General features: G+C 42.2%; 1 protein-coding gene across 1 annotated transcript in view; it reads left to right on the forward strand.

Moving 5' to 3' along the window:
• LOC134356596 (palmitoyltransferase ZDHHC1-like) overlaps positions 1-21,484 on the forward strand; it is a 38,365-nt gene extending 16,881 nt beyond the window's left edge. The window contains exons 7-12 of the mRNA XM_063067556.1: positions 5,893-6,048; positions 9,115-9,215; positions 11,835-11,905; positions 13,114-13,234; positions 15,161-15,257; positions 21,096-21,484. Of these exons, the coding sequence (XP_062923626.1) occupies positions 5,893-6,048; positions 9,115-9,215; positions 11,835-11,905; positions 13,114-13,234; positions 15,161-15,257; positions 21,096-21,484 (935 nt within the window). The remainder of the gene's footprint in view (positions 1-5,892; positions 6,049-9,114; positions 9,216-11,834; positions 11,906-13,113; positions 13,235-15,160; positions 15,258-21,095) is intronic.
• Positions 21,485-22,815: the final 1,331 nt, after the last annotated feature.

Genomic DNA, 22,815 nt, shown 5'->3' on the forward strand with positions numbered 1-22,815 from the left:
TTTATTTGCTAAATTTTAATTTCAATGACGTTATGTTTCGGATGCTTTGTACAAGGCAAGTTGTTTTGCTCCCTGTTTAAATTGACTGTGTCTGAATGATGTGAGGATTCTTTCAGGAGTCACTTCTGTTTCGAATCTTTTTCTTGTGTGTTCATGAATAGAGATGTCTGATGTTTTTGCCTCCTTTAGGCAGGAGCCCAAGACCATGTATAAAGACACTGCAGTTCCATTGGCTTATTTTAGCTAATTTTCCAGAGATGATTTCAATTTCCCTATCCAGGGGTAGTGGTAGATGCAGGTACAATAGGGGCATTTAAACAACACTTAGAAAGGCACATGGATGATTGAAGGAGGGAAGGGTTAGATTGTGGTTCAATGGTTGACTCTGAAGAGCCTTTACTGTGCTGTAATTTCTATGAATCCCATGTGTCACGGACCCCGTGACGGGAATAAAGAACCAGCAGAGATGGAAAACACTTTGGAGTCTCGTATCGCTATAAACTAATAATATTTATTAGTAACTACGCAATACAGTAATATAAATGTAGATAAATCAAACAAGTTAACAATGATTATATATAAAAATAAGTGTGGAATATATATGTATGAAAAAACCAAGCTTCTTTAAGTCTAGGGGTAAAAAGATACAGTCTTACGATGTTCAGTAAAGTTCAGTTCAATTCAGTTTGTGGTATTTAGTTGAGTAGTGATGGAGAGAGAGAGAGAGAGTGAGTTGAGTCTTCAGGTGAGCTGATGCCGTCGATCTTCTCGTCGTCCTCCGAAATCATTTCCAAGTCACCGACTGTGAGTTGATCCAGGGGGACCGGTCTTCTGTGGTGGAGCTATCACCCAGGCGAGGGTGGACACATAGACAACTCCCCACCAGTCAACCCCTTCTCCTCAAACTGGAATAGCAACTTGGATCAATCGGCCTGATCGATCCTCCAAAACCCACTTTCTCTGTGGGCACAACGATGCCCATTCAGTGTCCAGATCATGTGTCCCGAGGCCTGTATCATCTGACCTCCCATTTATTTCACCAGGCTCAGCATCACCTGCCATTCAAAGAGTCCCTCCTTCCTTTGTCTGTAAAGGAGTGCACAAGCGGCAACAAGTCCTTAGAAGTAACATCAACAACCAGCCTTTGGTCACCATAGCAACCTTCGAGCTGCTCGGTGCTGTCTCCAACTCCAACTCAGTAAAAATCCAAAGTTACTTCCAATGCCTTAAAGTGACAGTCCAACTGTTAATCTTCATCTTCTCTCTCTCTCTTTTCGAAAAGCAACATATCGGTGGTAAATAACTCTGTCTCTCTCTCCTTTCCAAACAAACCATCAATGATAAATGTCTCTCTCCAAACAGTTAATAGGGGCACTCCTGGATCCCCTCACACATGTTACAAGTGGGGATGTATACTTACACAATATTTTCTCTTGCATTAAGCCATTTTATCAGAGAGGACAAAATAACCCACTGCCGTTATTTATTAGTTGAGGCTAAAATAACCTATTTATTAGTAGACTCTGGGATTGGACAAGACTACTGCGGAAGAAACAACACAAATTGTCAGATTTCACTTCTAGTGACTGTGCTGTGGATCCATAAGATTTGAACATGAGTCACTGCTTTGAGTGGGTTAACAGCCACAGGCCAGTCTCTCCTTTGCCACACTCTCTCCAGTCCAAGGATGCGAAGATGTGAAGAGGTGGTTCATAGTACTGTGTTCCCCTGTGAGGCACATTTTCCCTGGCGCATAAGTCTGGGGCATTAGGAAAAGGTTCAACAAATGGGGCTATCGGAAATGGATGAAATTCAAGGATTGGGGATCATGGAAGAAATAGAAGCAGATTGGGGGGGATAATGGGTTCAAACATTGTGAAACTCACGTTGTCCTTACTTTGTTCACCATGATCGAAACGCTTAATTATGTCTAGTTTTATGCTAAGTGTAACACCCTTACGAGCACTTTTAGGCTTTTCCGACACCTTCGAACTCATATTGCAAACGGCTGCCCACAGGCACGTGTTTCAGCAATGCCGGTGAGAATGCCGTTCTGAATCCGGGGGAAAGCGGCTGCTCGGGGCGGGCGCTGATTTTTTCGTGTGCTAATTCTTTTCGTAACAGTGAAAACACCTGAAAGCGAAAACGGTACTAATGTCGTAACAGTGAGGTTTCGTAAAGCAAGCGTTCGAAAAGCGGGGGACACCTGTACTTTAAGGAGCTGGCCATGGTACTGCATCTTCCCACAATGCTTTGCAGGTGCTGAGCTTGGCAGCGCTGCACTCTGACCTGTGTGTTCCTGTGTCAGCTGACTGGAGGAACTCAGCAATAATTTTAAATACAATTGACATTATACCAAATCTTATTCCCTCACCCCTTTGTGTGAATAAAAACTGACAATATTCTTTTGTTTCTTTTAAACATTTTGTTTTTTTTCCTGATATAACTTCTGTATGAGCGAAATTTATTCTGTACCTCAAGATTTTTGGATACTGATTTGTGAAATCTGTAAGTGAATTTCTGTAACCTAAGTGGCTTGTAACCCAAATACAAGGTCACCTGTACATGTCAAAAGAGAAGAGGTTCTAACTGTGGGATCTTTATAGATCCCTTAAGAAGGCAGCATCCATCATACGGACTGACATCACCCAGGACATGCCCTCTTCTCATTGCTATCATCAAGAAGGAGGTACAGGAGCCTGAAGATACACACTCAACGTTTAAGCTTTTTTCCCTTTGTTACAATATTTCTGAATGAACAATGAATCCAAGAACCCTCCCTCACTTTTTACGCTACTGACGTAATTTAATTGTATAGGCAGCGAGACAGAGAGATATACTTACTACAGTACAGTGCAAAAGTCTTAGGCACACATGTATAGCTGGGGTGTCTGAGACTTTTGCACAGTACTGTAGTAAGCTTATATATTGCACTGTACTGCTGCCACAAAAATAAAAAATTTCATGACATATGTAAGTGCTGATAAACCTGATTCTGATGTGAGTCCCTATTGTGGACTGAGAGTGGGAAGGGGACAGGAAGAGTGGAATCATGGTTGGGGAAAAGGGGAGGGAAGAGAGCAGGAAGCATGAGGGAGACATTCTGTAATGATCAATAAACCAATTGTTTGGAATCAAGTGACCTTGCCTGGTGTCTCAGGGCCGGGTGTGTCTGCACCCACATCACCCCCTGCCCCAGCACTCCTGCACTGCCACCTGTCCCAGACCCCTCCTGCCGTACTCCCCGCTCACCATTTCCAGCATCCTTTGCTTCTGTAGATTTACAAGTTTGCTCACCACTCCACGTTGACAAATTACAGCACTGTCCAAGAGCGTTGGGCACCCTATTTATATATTTATAAATACAAAGCCTTTTGCACAGTACTGTATATATACCTCATGTAAATTATAATTTTATAACGATGTATTGCAGTGTACTCCAGTGATATTAAACCTGATTCTGATTCTTATGGAAATATTTCTGGGAGAAGAGCAGTGAGGTCTATGGTTGGTGACTTTAAATTCAGACTATTATGTTTACAAAGGGAATGAGTGCATTGCAGCCCCATATAGGCTGCACTTGTTAGGTCAGTTTGGGTAATGGAAACTCTCCCTTGCAGAATTCATAAGTATCACCCTAAAATCTGATGCGGAGTAAAAATTTGTTCTTAAGAAATTCATGTATGGCGGAGATGGCAAACATATAAGCAATTATATTCATCTCTCAGTTCTTTATGCCTGTTTAGATACTGTGGCTTTGTATTATGTAGGATAGTCATGTGGATTGCTTTCTAGGAGCAGAACCCTAGCTCCACCACATCCCCACCAAATAACACAGGTTTGCCTGTATTCACCAGTTACAGATTTGGAAAAATAATAGTTTGATTGTCGATTCTAATGCATATTTATAATTTTCCAACTTTATCCCACAATAGTGTCCTGGGTATGACTCTAAACTGCAACCGGTGATGAGGCTCTGATTGGGGATTTTCAGAGCTTTGCTAGATACTTGGTTTCCAAGAATCTATTTGCTAAGAAAACCATGGTCAAATTCACAAAATGTAGCACACAACCCCAGCGTCAAGAGGATCTTCAAGACAATTCTGAAGACGCTTTGCTCGATAGGGTTGATTCTGGTTAGCAGGGGATCCCCGACCGTCATCAAGCTAGTGCTCACAAAATTCAAGTAACACAAAAGAAAATTATTGCCAATTGGAATGTAAGAACCCTATATCAAGCAGGAAGATTGAACAATGTGATAAATGAAATGGAAAGACTAACATCATGGGAATTAGCAAGTTCGTTGGATAGGTGCTAGAACATGTCAGAATAGAAATAAAACACTAATTTATTATTGTGGAACATCCCATACTAATGGAGTAGATATTCTTATGGATGAAAACATGGCAAAAAGTGTTTTAGGACATTGAGCAATATCAGAAAGAGTGCTCCTTGTTAGATTCACAGGACAACTATTTGGTTTAGCAATTATACAGGTATATGCACCAACAACAGATGTAACAAATGAGGATATAGATAAATTCTGTGAAGAGCTTGAACAAGCAAAGAATGGATGCAAATCTCAAGATATTGTTATTGTCATGGGAGATCTAAATGCTCAAGTAGGACAAGGTGCTGATGGAAATACCACAGGAAAATTTGGACTTGGGGAAAGAAATGAAAGAGGTGAGAAATGGGTAGAATGGTGCAAGATGAATAATCAGGTCATTATGAATACCTACTTTAAAAACCATCCAAGATGCTTGTGGACCTGGAAAAGTCCAGGTGATAACACTAGAAATTAAATTGACTTTATTACTGTAAACCAAAGAGTTAGAAACTCAGTGACTCAATGCAAAACATATCCAGGTGCAGACTATAATAGTGACCGTAACCCAGTAGTATGTCATGTAAAAGTAAAACTTGAAAAACTAAAGAAGCAAAAACCTGGACAATCCCTTGACTACTCGCAATTAATTAAAGAAGAAAACTTAAAGACAAAAATTTACAATTGAAGTAAGGAATAGATTTCAAAAATCAATATCAGTTCAAGTTTTTTTAAACACTTAATTCAAATGACTTGATAATTTGAATATAAACTGTAAAGACAGAGGTATTTAAAATCCTGAATTGAAATTCTTAATTCTGTTAACGTTTTGCAGGAAAGTATTTTGAAATATTAATGGTAAACAATTCTCCTGCATCTTGATTTAAGTGTATTTTGGAGATCCATATTAACTAAGGCATTAGGAGTTTCTGGCTTTCATGCAATTACTGTATGCACGAGAACACTACATTATCAATATTTATTTATACTCAGTTATTTCTCATTGTTATAATAATTCCTTGACTCTAAACAGAACATTAAAATATTGTATATTAGTGTATACAGTGTACACACCCCCCCTGACAGTGACTGAAATATTGTTGTATATTAGTGCATACAGTGTACACACAGTGACTAAAAAGCTTATATTATGTTAGTGTATTTATTTTCTTTGAACATTTGTAAGTCTCACTGATTATATTGGTCTGATGGAATTATTTTATCGCTTTAGGTACTTTATAAAAATCAGAAAGTCATTGAGCTTTTAAAATGTTTGAAAACTTTAACGTTATGTTTGTGGAAATATGGATAAAAGGACATGCATTGCAGATCAAGTTTGTATAGTTTTATACCCCAAGCACATTTCACGAAAGAAACAATGAGGGCTTTTATCCAGTTTAAGTCCTTTTATGGAATCAGGCAGGCTGAATGTCAATAGATTGTTCAGAGCAATTACTGCTCTGAATCTTCAACATTATACCTCGAACCTTTAAATGAAGGGTAGAATTGGGAGAGATCTGGTGGAACTTAAATCCAGTTTAAACTTGTACTCTTTATTCCAACAGCGGTAAATGATGCAAATACCTGGCTTGCATTTCTGCCATATTTTTCCGTTCGGATAAACGCACCTACTCTTCTTGTTCTCGCTGTGGTCACTATTGGACTAAGTCTGATTGCACTGATACTTTTGTGCTACCTTCTGTTCTTCCACTTCTACCTCAGTAAGTAATGTACGAAATGTCTGCTCCAGTTGTAACATCAGTAAGATTCACCGCTAGTATTGTTTTTTTCTAAAAGAAATTAAGGCCTCTTTAAATTATGTCTTAAAGATTCTGTTACAAGCAAATGATTATTTAAAAGTTGAACTTGATCAATTCTCTACTATGGGAAGTATCTACTTTGACAGATCATAGAAATTATGACAGATGATAAAATAGGCTTGGCATACAGTATTTACACAGTCGAGCAAACTAATCCTACTTTTCCAATAGAGAACTCCATTTTTTTTTACTAAAACGTTGGTTGTCCTGGACTGTTCCTTGTAATTATCAGCACCAAGGTAGTGCTCCATAGTTTTAGTTTTACCACTTCTGTTCTGCTTCAAGGGTGCAGACCTCAAACCTTACATTTCTTTACATTTATTTTCATGAAATAATTGAAAGGAAGACAGGCACTTTGTTAACCTCACCCAGAGGGCAGCATAAATGTAATATTTAATTGGATTACTAATCTAGATAAATGGCAGGGTGGAGAAATGTCTCTACCAAAGCAGGTGTAGGACGCTCCTTGCCTCTGCTGATCTACAGGTCATCCTTGGACAAGGTATAGCACCTGCTTAGCACCCCCCCAACCCAAGACCAGCGTGACATGAAGGCATGGGAGCAGTGATGGAAGGTTATATGAGCAGCTGGTGCGTATCATATCCTGGTTGTGCGACCGCTGACACCAGGCAATCTCTGAAGAATATTGATAATGGTTGGGGTCATCTGTCTTGTAAAGACACTGCCCAGAAGGCAATGGCAAACCATGTCTGTAGAAAAATCTACCAAGAACAATTGTGGTCATAGACAAACCATGATGCCACAGGTCATACGACACAGTACAGAATAAATGAACTAGCAAACTAATCTAGAAGCCTGATGCCTGAACAAACACAGTTAATCATTCCTGATTCTGACAGGACAGGTTCAAAATTTGGAACCGATTCAAAGAATGTAGAAATGAAGGTAAATAGAAATGGCCTTTGCACTTCTCATACACATTCAATTGACCAACAGATCACTTGTGTCTCATAGTTCTGTGGCTCTTGGTTGTATTCAGATTGCAAAGCCAATTCATTATTAGCAAAGTGGACATTCTGAGATTGAGTTTTTTCAAATAAAGAAATTAATGTATTACAGAAATCAAAATATAGTAATTGAAGACAATAAGACACAGAAGCAGAATTAGGCCATTCAGCCAATGAGTCTGTTTGCCTTTGCATCATCACTGATTTATTTTCCATCTCAACCCCATTTTCTTGCTTTCTTCCCATAATCTTTGATGCCCCGACTAATCAAGAACCATCAAACTACACTTTAAATATATCCATCTGGTGAGGCTACCCAGAAGGAATATGAGTTGTTGCTTCTCCAGTCTGAGGGTGGCCTCATGACAGTCTGTGAGGCCATGGTCTGACATTTCAGAATGGGAATGGGAAGTCAAATTGAAATGTGTGCCCACGGGGAAATCCCAACTTTTGTGGCAGACGGAGCAACAGTGCTCATCAAGTGGCCACCCAACCTACATCGGCTCTCACCAATGTAGGGGGGGGCGTCACCAGATACAGTAGATGACCCTGACAGATTTGCAGGTGAAATGTCGCCTCACTTGGAAGGACTGTTTGGGACCCTAAATGGAGGTGAGGGAGGTGCAAGTATAGAACTGGTCATGCTTGCAGGGATAAGTGCCAGGAAGAAGATGAATGGGGACGAGTAAGTGCCCCAGGGTGTCATGTAGAGAGCGATCATGGAGAGTTGGGAGAGGTAAAGATGTGCCTAGTGCTTGGATCGTGTTGAAGAGGGCAGAAGTTAGGGAGAATGATGTGATGGATATGGAAGATCAGATGTTTTTTGTACCATCTTTTACAGCCTTGGGTTATAACTTGCAGACAATTGAATAATTCTAGATTGCAGTAGCTGTGGTAATTAAAGAAATACAAGTTTTATTTTAGAAAGGTTGTTGGATCCAACCTGATGACATGGGCATTAATTTCTCTAACCTATGGTAATTTCTTCTGCTCTCCCATCCCTCTTGCATTCCCCAATCTGGCTCCCCGCTGCCCCTTCTTTTCTCCTCACCTGCCCATTACTTCCCTCTGGTGTCTTTCCTCCTTTCCTTTCTCCCATGGTCCACTGCCCTCTCCAATCAGACTCCGTTTGCCTTTACCTCTTCCATGTATCACCTCCCACCTCTTTGTCTATCATTACCCTTCCCCAACCCATTTACTCTCTCCCTCCCCTTGTTTCACCTATCATCCCCCACCACCTTATTCTGGCGTCTCCCCCCCCCACTTCTAATCCTGATGAAGAGTCTCAGCCTGAAACAGCAACTGTCTATTCTACTCCATTGATACTGCCTGGCCTGCTGACTTCCTCCAGCATTTATGTGCGTTGTTCTAGATTTTCAGTACCTGCAGAATCTCTTCTGTGTTTCTGATTTACTGATGGCTCATATGTTTTGCCTGTGTTTCTTCTGTCCATTAAATTAAGGCCAGAGTTACCTTTTTGTTTTTCAAGATATACCGCATGCACGTGTGCCAATTCTCCAGCCATAAGCATATAACCAGAAAATATCTTGCTAATATTCCGCCTAATTGTGTTTTTTATATGAAAGCAATGTGCTTGGCAATTCAGAAAGCAGGCTTTAAGAATAATTGCAAAAACAGTGCATTGCATCTAAAACCACTGATATATCACATAGTAGCAAAAATGAATATTTTAGCATTTATCAGATAAACTTCTCCATGTTTTCTTGATAAAAGTAGGTTCCAATGGTGTTCAGCATTAAAAAATACATTTTGATTTTCTTTCTAAAGTGTCAAAAGCTTTTAAAACATTTTACATGTATTTTTCAGTTTGCTATCTTAATAAATTTTACTTCTAAATTTGTTTTTCATTTATGTCTAAAGCCCAGCACTAACATCCAAAATGAACTTAATAGTATTACTCGTTTTGCAAGACATCGTTAGAGATTCAGTGTAGAATTTGCAGGCGGCACATAACTTGGACATGTTCTTTCTCTGACAGTGTGGAACCGACTAAGCACTTACGAATACCTACTTCTGTACTCTCGACGTCGAAGGTCAGAAAATGATGAAGTAGAAGCTCCACGATTGAGACCTATTCAGGTAGCAAGGTGCCAGTTTTCTATAAATGATATGTGCATTTTATAACTTCTGATACTGTCCTGTGCCTGTTCAGAAAACCTTGCTTATGTTCTCGGGTTAAGCTGATTAAGATATTGACACTGGATTGTGAATCATGAAAGAGTGGCAGAAACAGGAAGAATTTTGTATGTAGAGAAATGAATAGAAGTTAATAGATTCTAACTAATAAACTGACAAGGGTTGGAAGTTAGGATATAAATAGTCTGGGAAGGTTTGAGTAACAGTGAAAAAACAGTAACGTGGCGGTCTACTAAACATTGAGACATGGTGCTAGGAAACATGAAGACGTACAGTACATCTGTGCTCCAGTTATGGACAATGAGGAAGGTTGTCCAATGATTCAGCAGGATCTTAACCAATCAGGAATGTTCTCAGAGAAATGATGGCTGGAGCTTCATCTGGACCAGTGTGAGGTGCTACACTTTGGGAGTTTGCACGTAAGATGAAGGGATAGAGTTTCTGGGAGGATTGATGTACTGAGGGATTTTGGAGGAGGTCCATAGCTCCCTAAAAGTAGCACCTATGGTGCGAAGGTGATAGAGCAGGCAGGACAGATTTCCCGTCGTCGGCAGTGGTGCTCAGTGTACAAGAGGGGAAGTCACTTTGCAGCTGGTCTGCTACAATTTGCAGAATTGTGTGCAGGTCTGCTTGCCTCATTACAAGAAAGATGTAGAGGCTTTGAACAGGGTACAGATAAGTTCACCAGGATGTTGTCTGGATTAAAGAGATCAGCTATAAGGAGAGGATGAACAAGCTTGGACTAGGGAAGACCTGACTGAAGTATATGGTCTGAATGGAATGACGTGTTGGGACGGCACTGAAGCAAGAATGTTGCATTGTATCTCAGTACATGGGACAATCATAAACCGATTTCCAATGTAAACTTGTCAAGCACAGATAATCTAGACAGTCAGAAGCATAAGGGAGTGTACGGTTGCTGGAAATCCTGAACAACACACAAAGTTCTGGAGGAACTCAATAGGTCAGGTGGCAGCTGTAGAAGGAATTAAACAGTCAACATTTCAGGCCAAGACCCTTCAACAGTCTTTGTTTCGGGGTGGAAATGTTAAATGCTAAGAGGGATAGCTTTAAGGTGATGGTAGGGGTGGGGGAGGAGAGTTCAAAAGAGTTTACATGGCAAGTTTCTTGTACAGTGGTGAGATCAGCACTGGGCTTGTGGTTGAATAATAAATTGAAGAGATGTTGACTGAGGAATGATTAGAGGAATTCTCCTTTTATGTCAGGGTATCTCTATTGTCTTAAAGATATTTTCAAAGTATCTTTTGTTGGTACTTTTGAGCGGGTAGATCAAATCTCCCTCACATAGCACCCCTTCCTCCAGTATTGCACCGATTACTGTCCAAGTTTACTTTGACAAAATTGATAATAAGATCACTCACCATTATATTCCTGAAATTACTTTAAATATGAAAATGTTTCCAAAGACGGGAGAGTGAAAATCACTAACCACTGATGGAGACGTGAATTCGATAAAATAATAGATCAGTTTGTTTCTGCTCATTATGGATGAACTTCAAGAGTTGATGGAAAAGGCACCAGCTGATGAAAGGTGGTCAGTGGTGTTTTAACTAATTCTATTTTGTGAGAAAAGAACGTGAATTTCTAACAGGTTTCAAAGGGTGTTGATAAGTTGCTATGTAAGAGATGTAAGAAAATCCCTTACTCACTCTTCCTTCAGTTAGTCCTGACGAAGGGTCTCGGCCTGAAACGTCGACTGCACCTCTTCCTAGAGATGCTGCCTGGCCTGCTGCGTTCACCAGCAACTTTTATGTGTGTTGCATGTAAGAGATGTGTTGATCTTGGGAAAATAGCCAGGTAAATTTGTTGCTTTTTAGATTTGCTTAGTATGTGTACGGGTATTAGTGTCCCACAGTATCAATGCTGAAACTTTTTTTTATATGAGCGTTGGTGTAAGTGAAGATGATAAAAGCTTGTTAATGGCCATATAAGGACCATGTTAAGAAAAGCTTTTAGCGTATCATTAGCTGAAATTATATGTTGTACTTTTATTTTCAGTTTTTGGCCATTGATAAAGCAGTTACTGGTTCTGAACTTGATATTTAATTTTCAAATATTGACAGTTATGTTCCAGTATAACAATTTGAGTTGGACAAATTACTCCATTTAATCCATTTCTAAAGAGAATGACTCGGTGAGAATTCAGTTTCAAGGGTAAATATTCTTTCATCTGGACAAGTTGCACCCAATGTCAGCCGTCCAAACATGTGCATCTTCCAGCAGAGCTTCTTCAGATTGACAAGTTCGCTTTGAGCTTCGCAGGCTTGGTTTATGACTTTACAAATGTGTACCAATCCTAGCGTTATATTTATCATTAAACCATAAACAAAACTGAAATTCTGCCATTTTTACCTTTAATTGTATAATCATTAACCTTCAGTTGTACTGATGAAAAGTTTTGCTTCCATCCCAAGAGACCAGCTTATTGGCAAAAATGTGTGTTTCTACTTGGGCCACTGTGAAAGAAGCATGTCTTTAGTGAAGATTGTATTTTTAAAAAAACAGAAGCTCAAATGGTATGGTAACCTGTCTGTTTTCCAGAGGATAAAAAACATGGCATCTCGTCGAAAGGGTAGTGTTCACGTTCACTTTGAAAGCACCTCAACAAATGGGTCAGTAACAAATGAATAATTCCTCATTTTAACTTTTCTCAGCATCCAAAGCTAAATTGATAATCATTTTAAAAGAAGTGTTAGAATAAGTGTATAAAATAGCATTATGTTAATTTACAACATTAAATCAAATCAATTCAAATTAATTTAATGGCGGAGGAGAGGAAACTATTCCTGAAACATTGAGTGTATGTCTTTAGGCTCCTGTGCCTCCCCCTGGATAGTAGCAATGAGAAGAGGGCATGTCCTGGGTGATGGGAACCCTTAATGATGGATGTCTCCTTTCTGAGGCATCACGTTTTGAAGATATCCTCGATGCTGGGGAGGTGAGTGCCACATGATGGAGCTGGCTGAGTTTGCAGTATTCGACAGCTCTTTTCCATCCTGTGTGGTGGCCCCTCCATTCAACCATATACCACCAAGTTGAGTCTTAACATACAATATTCATTTATACCACAATGTAGCATCTTAATTTGCTCACATTATCTAACTATAACCCTGCAGTAGTTGTATTATTGAAATTGGGTGTATAATTTTACAACGAAGTATTATTTTAAATAGGTTTGTTGGAATTCAAATATATTTAAATCTGAGGACATGTTTATAGTGAATGCCCGATTTGGTATACAGTACATGATAGTCCTTAGATAAATATTGGTACTGGACCAGGAAGCAGATAATTTTTTTTTTAATTTGGAGGTGTTAGGGGTTTTCTGCAATCAAAATCAGTTATGAAAAATATACGGGGAACCATGGTAGAGTGTAGAAGAACTGATTTTGTTCTGTTTCCTAAGTGCTTGAGATTTTGTGTACATCAGAAGAACAATACAGTGAGATACCTAAATGGGGCGTGATAGAAATAGCAAGATAGACTTTTGTCGATGGGAAGAGAGAAAACTCAGAAACCTGTTAGCCTAACATCAGTAGTTGGGAAAATGCTGGACTCTATAATAAAGCTTGTGATACCAAGACTCAGAAATAATAATAACATTGAACAAAGTCAACAGCAAAAGAATGCTTGACTGATGTCTGCATATCAGTAAAGTTAGACCAGACACAGGATTACAGGTGTATATAGATAACTATCAGACAACAAGGTGAATTTATCTGTCGTTTCTCTCTTTACTAGTATGAAGAATCTTGCACCTCACCACTGACTGTCTGTACCCCATTTTGTTTTACTTTGTATCCTGTCGTCTGTTTCACAGGTCAGGATCAGAGAATCACGGGGATGGCTTCAGGACAGAGGATGAAACTTTGCCAGCAGTTCCTTCTAATCATAAACAAGTCAAGATAAAGAAGATTTTGCAGATAAAGAAGATTTCGCAGGTAAAGGAGGCTGATGCACAGGGCATTGAAAGTAATTGTAATTGATGAATTCAAGATCGATCTTCAGAGATATTGATTAGGATCAGGTTTATTATCACCAGCATGTGTTGTCAAATTTATTCACTTAGCAGCAGTTCAATGCAATATATAACACAGAACAAGAAAAAATAGTAAAATAATAATAATAAATAAATTACAGTATACATATGTTGAATAGATTAAAAATTGTACAAAAAACAAATAATGTGTATTTTAAAAAAGTGAGGTAGTGTTCGCGGGTTCAATGTCCATTTAGGACTCGGATAGCAGAAGCTGTTCCTGAATCGCTGTTCCTGTGCGCCTTCAGGCTTCTGTACCTCCTACCTTATGGTAACGGTGAGAAAAGGGCATGCCCTGGGTGCTGGAGGTCCTTAATAATGGACACTACCTTTCTGAAACACCGCTCCTTGAAGATGTCCTGGTTACTTTGTAGGCTAGTACCCAAGATGGAGCTGACTAGATTTACAACCCTCTGCAGCTTCTGTCAGTCCTGTGGTGTAGCATCCCCCCCACCCACCGTATCAGACAGTGATGCAGCCTGTCAGAATCCTCTCCATGGTACATCTATAGAAGTTTTTGAGGGTATGTGTTGACACACCAAATCTCTTCAGACTCCTGATGAAGCATAGTCGCAGTCTTGCTGTCTTTATAACTACATCGATATGTTGGGACCAGGTTAGATCCTCAGAGATCTTGACACCCAGGAACCTGAAACTGCTCACTGTCCCCACTTCTGATCCCTCCTCCATGAGGATTGATGCTATGTTGTGCTGACTTCCCCTTTCTAAAGTCCACATTTAATCCTTGGTCTTACTGATGTTGAGTGCAAGGTTGTTGTCACACCCTCCTCATCAGCATCTGAAATTCTGCCAACGGTAGTTGTGTCTGCAGCAGATTTATAGCTGGGATTTGAGTTGTGCTTGGTCACACACAGTTGTGTGTGTAGAGAGAGTGAGCACCTGTCCCTGAAGTGCTCCAGTTTTGATTTTCATTGAGGTAGAAATGTTATTTCTGATCTGCACAGACTGTGGTCTCTTGGTGAGGAAGTTGCAGGGGGAGGTACAGAGGCCCAAGTTTTGGAGTTTGTTTATTAGAACAGAAAGTGCGATAACATTGAGCGCTGAGCCATAATCAATAAACAGTAGCCTGAGGTAGGTATTGCTGTTGTACCAAGAGCCAGTGAAATTGCATCTGCTGTAGACCTATTGTGGTGATAGGCCAATTGTACTGGATCCAGATCTTTGCTGAGGCAGGAGTTGGTTCTAGCCATGACCAAGCTCTCAAAGCGTTTCATCACAGTAAATGTGAGTGTCAGTGGTTGATAGTCATTGAGGCAGCTCACTCTGCTCTTCTTGAACATTGCTGTGATTATCACCCTTTTGTAGCTTGAACCAGTTTGAGTATTCTCCTCTGACCTCTCTCGTTAACAAGATGTTTTTGCCTGCAGACCTGCTGCTCACTGTATGCTTATTGTGTTTTGCACCATTCTCTGTAAATTCTAGGGACTGTTGTGTGCGAAAATCTCAGGGGATTAGCAGTTTCTGAAATGCTCAAACCACCTCATCTGGCACCAACAATCGTTCCATGGTCAAGGTGACTTAAATCACATTTCTTGCCCATTCTGATGTTTGGCCTTGACAACAACTGAATCTCTTCACCATGTCTGCATGCTTTTATGCATTGAGTTGTTGCCACACGATTGGCTGATTAGATATTTGTATTTACAAGCTGGTGTACAGATGTATCTAATAAAGCGCCTACTGGATGTAATTAAAGTAGTACTTTGCATGTGAACAGCTCTGTCGGTTTCTGAATGCAATGTATATATCCTTCTGGCAGAGTTTTACATTCGATGAATAACTGATATTAATCTTTCTGTCGTTGAAGAAAAAACGAAGACGTCAAATGGCTGCAGGTAGAATTAGACACAAGGCTGCAATCCGCACCACTAAAGGACCGTTTCCACGTTCTCAACTACCACCAGGTAAGGATTAAATAGTTATTACCTAAAGTAAAGTTTTTAAAAACGTTTGTACTTAGAATAAATTGAAGGAATTGTGATTTTCTAAATTTTCAAAATTTGAAATGAACTAATCTATTTATCAAAAGAAAAACAATTGTTTAAATGGTATCAACGTATTGCAACAAAGCTAATGTAAAATTCTATTGATTTTAGTTAATAGATACCTGAAGCATCATATTTACTGCACTTTATTTCAGTCTTCTGAAATATATTCAGCTGTTTGAGTCATGTTGATAATCATCTCGTGCTGAATTACTCAACTAGTTTCTTTCTCTGTACTTTTACTGACCTTCATCCACTGTAGGTCAGGGGCGGGGTGTGAGAAATCACTCTGGCTCCCCACGTTCCAGATAGTCCCTTCCCTTGTACTTGTGCCATACTCTCCCACCCACTGCTGGAAGTTTTTCTATGTTAGCAGTGAGGAGGATGCAGGGTGACTTGGATAGGTTGGGTGAGTGGGCAAATTCATGGCAGATGCAATTTAATGTGGATAAATGTGAAGTTATCCACTTTGGTGGCAAAAATAGGAAAACAGATTATTATCTGAATGGTGGCCGATTAGGAAAAGGGGAGGTGCAACGAGACCTGGGTGTCATTATACACCAGTCATTGAAAGTGGGCATGCAGGTACAGCAGGCGGTGAAAAAGGCGAATGGTATGCTGGCATTTATAGCGAGAGGATTCGAGTACAGGAGCAGGGAGGTACTACTGCAGTTGTACAAGGCCTTGGTGAGACCACACCTGGAGTATTGTGCGCAGTTTTGGTCCCCTAATCTGAGGAAAGACATCTTTGCCATAGAGGGAGTACAAAGAAGGTTCACCAGATTGATTCCTGGGATGGCAGGACTTTCATATGAAGAAAGACTGGATGAACTGGGCTTGTACTCGTTGGAATTTAGAAGATTGAGGGGGGAATCTGATTGAAACGTATAAGATCCTTAAGGGATTGGACAGGCTAGATGCAGGAAGATTGTTCCCGATGTTGGGGAAGTCCAGAACGAGGGGTCACAGTTTGAGGATAGAGGGGAAGCCTTTTAGGACCGAGATTAGGAAAAACTTCTTCACACAGAGAGTGGTGAATCTGTGGAATTCTGTGCCACAGGAAACAGTTGAGGCCAGTTCATTGGCTATATTTAAGAGGGAGTTAGATATGGCCCTTGTGGCTATGGGGGTCAGGGGGTATGGAGGGAAGGCTGGGGCGGGGTTCTGAGTTGGATGATCAGCCATGATCATAATAAATGGCGGTGCAGGCTCGAAGGACCGAATGACCTACTCCTGCACCTATTTTCTATGTTTCTATGTTTCTATCGTGGCCACTTCCTCCTCGGGGTTCTGGGGCATTCCTGATCGTTCTAATTGTAGGTGATCTTTGAGGCGAGGGTCTGTTTCTCAGGCTCTCTCAGCCTTGAGTTGCTACAGCCAGCTTCCCCTGTAGGGTGTAGGTTGGTTTTAAGAGGCAGTTTTGTTTCTTCAAAGGTCTATTCATCCTCTTAATCAGCCCTGATGCTTGGGCAGTAATGGAGCATGTGATACACCTTTGCTAGTGGCCCAGTCTTTCAGGCTCTTGTTATTTAGAGATACAGTGTAGAACAGGCCCTCTGGCCCAGCAAGCTACACCAGCCAGCAACCCACCTATTTAACACCAGCTTAATCACAGGACGATTTACAATGACCAATTAACCTGCTGACTGGTACCTCTTTAGATTGTGGGAGGAAACCAGAGCCCCCCCTGTCCTGCAAAATGAGACCCGTTATCCCATTGTATTTCTTGTGGGTCCCCATAACAACGGATCGACTTCTGCCATCCCTTCAGTGTATGGTCCTGATCAGACTGGAGTACGTCTCGGCCATGGAGAGCAAGTATTTACGTCGTCGCTGCTGTGGTATCCATCTGCCATATTAGGGCTGAACTAGTTTCCCTTTTAGTGGGGTGGGGGTAGTGGTCTTTTAGGGAGAGCTGTCCCTTTAACCTGCTGGCAAATGAAGCATGCAGCGACAGCTTCCTTCGTTATGCCCACGGGTTGCAAGCCCATTCAGTCGTGTCAAGTGACCAGCCATGTTCCTTTTCCCCAGGCACTCAGCAAGGTTCATTAGGCTATACTCTTATTCTCCTTTCGTTTAGGAAACCCTATCTCATTTAACAGAGTGACTTCCTTAGTCAAGAGGCTGTCACTAATGCTTTTCATCAACATGTGGGAGAATACCTTCATAAATAGGGGCATCAGAGCTTAAAAATTCAACATAACTCCTCTGTACAAAAGATCACATCTGAAGTGTAGCATCCAGTTTTGGTTACTGTACTGGGGAAAATATGTGAAGGCCTTCGAAGGGAAAGAAAAGATTTACTGGAAAATTTCCAGGAATGAGTGATTTTTGCTTCAAGATTAGATAGGAGAAGCTGGAGTCATTTTCCTTGCACTAAAGAAGATTGACTGGACATTTGATGGAGTTGTACACAATGATGACCCGTTGGACATTTAATGGAGCTGTACAGGATAATGACCCGCTGGACATTTGATTGACCTGTACAAGACTACGACCCGTTGGACATTTGATCGAGCTGTACAAGACTATGACCTGTTGGACATTTGATTGACCTGTACAAGACTATGACCAATTTTAGGGTAAAACCAAGAAAAGCTCTCTCACTAAAATATGATTCAAGGATCTTATTTGGGGGGGTGGTGTTGGAGCACAGAGATATAGTGGAAATGAAAGGGAAATACAGTGAAGGAGAGGTATAAGGAGAAACACGATCACACAGACGGTGGTGGATCTGGAACTCTGTGCCTGGAAGAGTCCTAGAAGCAGAATCAGTCAGGGGTGAGAAAAATGGATAGGTGCTTTGGAGAAAATAATCTTCAGAGCTCCGGTGAAAGAAGATAGTTTGGGACCAAATAAGTTGCTCTTTGGGTACCCACAGTGGACAATGTGAGGCACACTCCTGTGAAGCAACTGATCTGTGATTCTGCAACAAGCCAAGAAGGGGGGAGGTGGGGGGGAGAGAGAGAGAGAGAGGTAGAGAGAGAGACAGACAGACAGACACGCTTAGGACTTTGACAGCTCAAAGCATTGATATGAAGCGTGGAGAATTTAATACAGAGATCCTCAAAGGGCTAGACTTAGAAGAGTGCAGATATGGTAAATTATTCATGAGCTTGCGAGAGATATAAATATGAAAAACGAACGTTTATGAAATTGAGATATTGCTTTACCATAAATCAACAAGCAAGAGCAGAGGGTGTATGAAATACAGACAACAGAATTCTGAATGATTATATTTATGGAGAAGAAAAGGACAAAGTCAGGCCAGGAATTTTTTGGGCTTCATCAAGTGTACAGATAACAAAAAAAGAGGTTTGAGTGGTAGAGCCTTGGCAGGGACGAGGGGATGTCCATAAATAGAGGGGAATACAGGAGATCTTACTAATGGCTTGCACAAGACCAGTCTATTAATTTTGAGAAAGTTTAGGATCAAGAGAAGTTGTCAAGTGGTAAAAGTGAGTATCATCTGTGTATAAGCTGAGGCTGTCATTTCAAATAATGTTGTCAAGAAGATGCACATAGAGAGAGAAGGGGGAGATGCGATCACCAGAGGTAACGGTGCAAATGATGCAAGTGCTGTACAAAATTCTGCTGATGGCAGTCTGGTGAGAGCAGGTGAATGTGATTCCATTCATCCAGAAAACACTGAATAGATAGAGGAAAAGGAAAGTGAGATCGACATTGAAGGTTGCAGACAAGTTGGGAAGGAAGGACAGAAGTGCTTGTTTCAATCAAATCGAATGATAGTAGTGATCAGAACTTTAGCAATAGTGTGGCACAGGTGGGAATTTGATTTGGTGGATAATGAGATCTGAGTGAGATCGACAGAGATGTAGGAAGCCCAAATATCCTCATAAACTTTGTAAAGGGCAATTGGAGCTGAGGTGTTCTACAAAGAAAGAGTGAGGGACTTGTAATTATGACTATCATATTTTAATGAAAGAGCGTGCTACCTGAGTGACCAGAACTATCCACAAAAGACCAGCACCAGAAGCAGGAGGGGTGATTCCGTATTTATTAGTTTACTGCAAATAAAATCAGAGTGGGGGGTGCACTGGGGTCCCACACCACCAGGTTCAGAGTGGGGGGGTGGGTGCGCTGGGGTCCCACACCACCAGGTTCAGAGTGGGGGGGTGCGCTGGGACCCACACCACCAGGTTCACAGTGGGGGGGTGCGCTGGGGTCCCACACCACCAGGTTCACAGTGGGGGGTGCGCTGGGGTCCCACACCACCAGGTTCAGAGTGGGGGGTGCGCTGGGACCCACACCACCAGGTTCACAGTGGGGGGGTGCGCTGGGGTCCCACACCACTAGGTTCACAGTGGGAGGTGCGCTGTGGTCCCACACCACCAGGTTCAGAGTGGGGGGGTGGGTGCGCTGGGGTCCCACACCACCAGGTTTAGAGTGGGGGGGGTGCGCTGGGGTCCCACACCACCAGGTTCACAGTGGAGAGGTGGGTGCGCTGGGGTCCCACACCACCAGGTTCAGAGTGGGGGGGGGCGCTGGGGTCCCACACCACCAGGTTCACAGTGGGGGGTGCGCCGAGGTCCCACACCACCAGGTTCACAGTGGGGAGGTGGGTGCGCTGGGGTCCCACACCACCAGGTTCAGAGTGGGGGGGGGCGCTGGGGTCCCACACCACCAGGTTCAGAGTGGGGGGAGTGCGCTGGGGTCCCACACCACCAGGTTCACAGTGGGGGGTGCGCTGGGGTCCCACACTACCAGGTTCACAGTGGGGGGTGCGCTGGGGTCCCACACCACCAGATTCACAGTGGGGGTGCGCTGGGGTCCCACACCACCAGTTTCACAGTGGGGGGTGCGCTGGGGTCCCACACCACCAGGTTCAGAGTGGGGGGGGTGTGCTGGGGCCCCACACCACCAGGTTCAGAGTGGGGGGAGGGTGTGCTGGGGCCCCACACCACCAGGTTCATAGTGGGGGGTGTGCTGGGGTCCCACACCACCAGGTTCACAGTGGGGGGTGCGCTGGGGCCCCACACCACCAGGTGCACAGTGGGGGGTGCGCTGGGGCCCCACACCACCAGGTTCACAGTGGGGGGTGTGCTGGGGTCCCACACCACCAGGTCCACAGTGGCGGGGTGCGCTGGGGCCCCACACCACCAGGTTCACAGTGGGGGGTGCGCTGGGGTCCCACACCACCAGGTTCACAGTGGGGGGTGCACTGGGGTCCCACACCGCCAGGTTCAGAGTTTTGAGAAATAAGATATGGAGGATTAGGTGGGGTGGAGGGCCCAGGTGGGCAGAGGCATGAGGATATGACCCACATACCCATCCCTGACTATCATTATCCCCGGGCCTGACCATAATCATGCCAATTCCTGAAGGTTAAAGCTGTCATGTGACATCCTTCAGCTTTTCAGCCATATTCTATATCAGAACAAGCACAGTTTTCGTGCAGGATTTCTGTTGGTGTTTGAGAACTTTGCGATGATTTGTCCCATTAATATGATGAACTGAACACCGAGGCTTTGGGCCGACTCGGGGCTGCTCTGGAGATTTGGATCAGGGACTCAGTTTGGTTCAGAATGCTGTTGTTGTTGCTGCCATTGTTTCCATGATTTGTGTTATTTTTTTCTCTGGTGGTTGGTCTTTATTTTTTTTCAATTGGGTTCTTTCGGGTTTGTCTCTTTGTGGCTCCCTGCAAGCAGACAATTCTCAAGATTGTATTATTTATACATTCTTTGATGATAAATGTACTTTGAATCTTTAATTCCACTTGCTTCTTCCATTCCACAGCTCTTGTGCCTGCTTTTCAGACTTCAGTGCTCTCTCTCCAAACCTTCCCATCGATGGATTATCTGTCTGCGTTATCAATGAGCACTGTCCGCTCCGTGCGGGCTGCAGGACCTCCAGGTGAGTACCATTCAGATTCTGCAGAGTCCATGAATGAAATCCCGGTGGTCCAGACAAGACTAGGCAGTGCAGCCATGGCCATGCAGACCAGCACAACCTTCCACAACACAGAGGACTCCTTTGGAAATTCCCTTCAGACTGCAATTTCCGAAGAGCGCCAGAAGAAAACACCAGATCAGCCAACTACAGGCAAAACATCGAACGGCTTGGATCCAAGAGATCTGCCTGTGAATGACAGGCACAAGAGTGATGAAATGCCTCTTCCTGAATAAGGATAGGGCCTAAACCTGGATCTGTGAACCGGAGACCGTCCAGATTCTTTCCCCATGTCAAGGATAACTTGGCTGAAAAAGCAAACACAGCATCTGAGTGAATGTCATGTTCAATTGGTTTCAAGGTACACATGTTAAAGCTGGGTCCCAGTGTTGGTTAACGATGGTGCAACTGCAGGAAGTGGTTTGTGATACTACAGATCCATTGTGGACTAAAGTTGCTCATGACTTTGGAATTTAAATTAGCAAATTGTTCATTGTGACAATCTGAGGGAGAAAAGAAAACACCATCTAATAGCTTCTTTACAACACTTTTCCTAAAACCATAGCATTTATTTTGTGTGGCCTTGGCAATCTTTTAATGGCAATGTGACATTTCTCTTGTTTTATTGCGATTTTATTGGTATGTTATTTAATAGCTAATCTCTTAAGTGCCAGAAGTATTAGATATCGGTATAATTTTCATTTTATTTATTAAGACTACAACATTGTTTCTGTACTAAAATAAATTGTTTTAAAATATACGTACCTCATGAAGTTTATTTAAATATTACTGCAGAATACCTACATCATTAAAATGTCATGTCGTATGCACATCATTATGGTTATTTCCTCCTCTTGTTTTTTTTATTAAGCCTCCACACTGGAAGACCAATTTAACACCTTCATCTCCTTACCACACACTGAAACCTTTTCCTCTGAACTCACGTTTGCAGAGATTAGTATTGCTCCATCACAAATGGTTGTGTAGCTCAACAGAAAGGCAGGCATCACTCCAAGATAGCACTTGTGGAGCTAAACAAGGGCACATTACTGAGATCAGAGCCCTGCATTCAACAGCCACGGACTGTCTCCCAACAGTAACACACAGAGAATCCAGAAGTCACGTATCTGTTTTCTGCTGCATTCATTATATCCCTGCAAACCCAGCACTCTTTTCCCATCGTAGGATGGAGAAAAGACCAAATCAAAACAATGATGGTGCGAGAAATTCCAGCCTGATGTCCAATTTATTGGAGGTCTGTCTGGAACAACATCATGAATAAAATATAAACTGTTACAAACCATACAAAGGGGATGTAACTCATTTATCCCAGCAGAAGCCCTACTAAGCCATTGTGATATGCAGTGGCTTTGTTTCCTTCCTATTACGAGCATTCTGGTTTTCTTTGCACAACCGAGTGGCAAGGTAGCGTAGTGGTTAGCCTGTTGTTTTGCACTGCCACAGACCCAAGTTCAGTTTACGGTGCTGTATGTAAGGACCATGTAGATTTCCTCCGGGGACTCTGGTTCCCTCCCACATTCCAAAGACACACAGTTTATGAGGTGAA

This window comes from Mobula hypostoma, chromosome 14, assembly GCF_963921235.1.
Source record: "Mobula hypostoma chromosome 14, sMobHyp1.1, whole genome shotgun sequence".
Lineage (NCBI taxonomy): Eukaryota > Metazoa > Chordata > Chondrichthyes > Myliobatiformes > Myliobatidae > Mobula > Mobula hypostoma.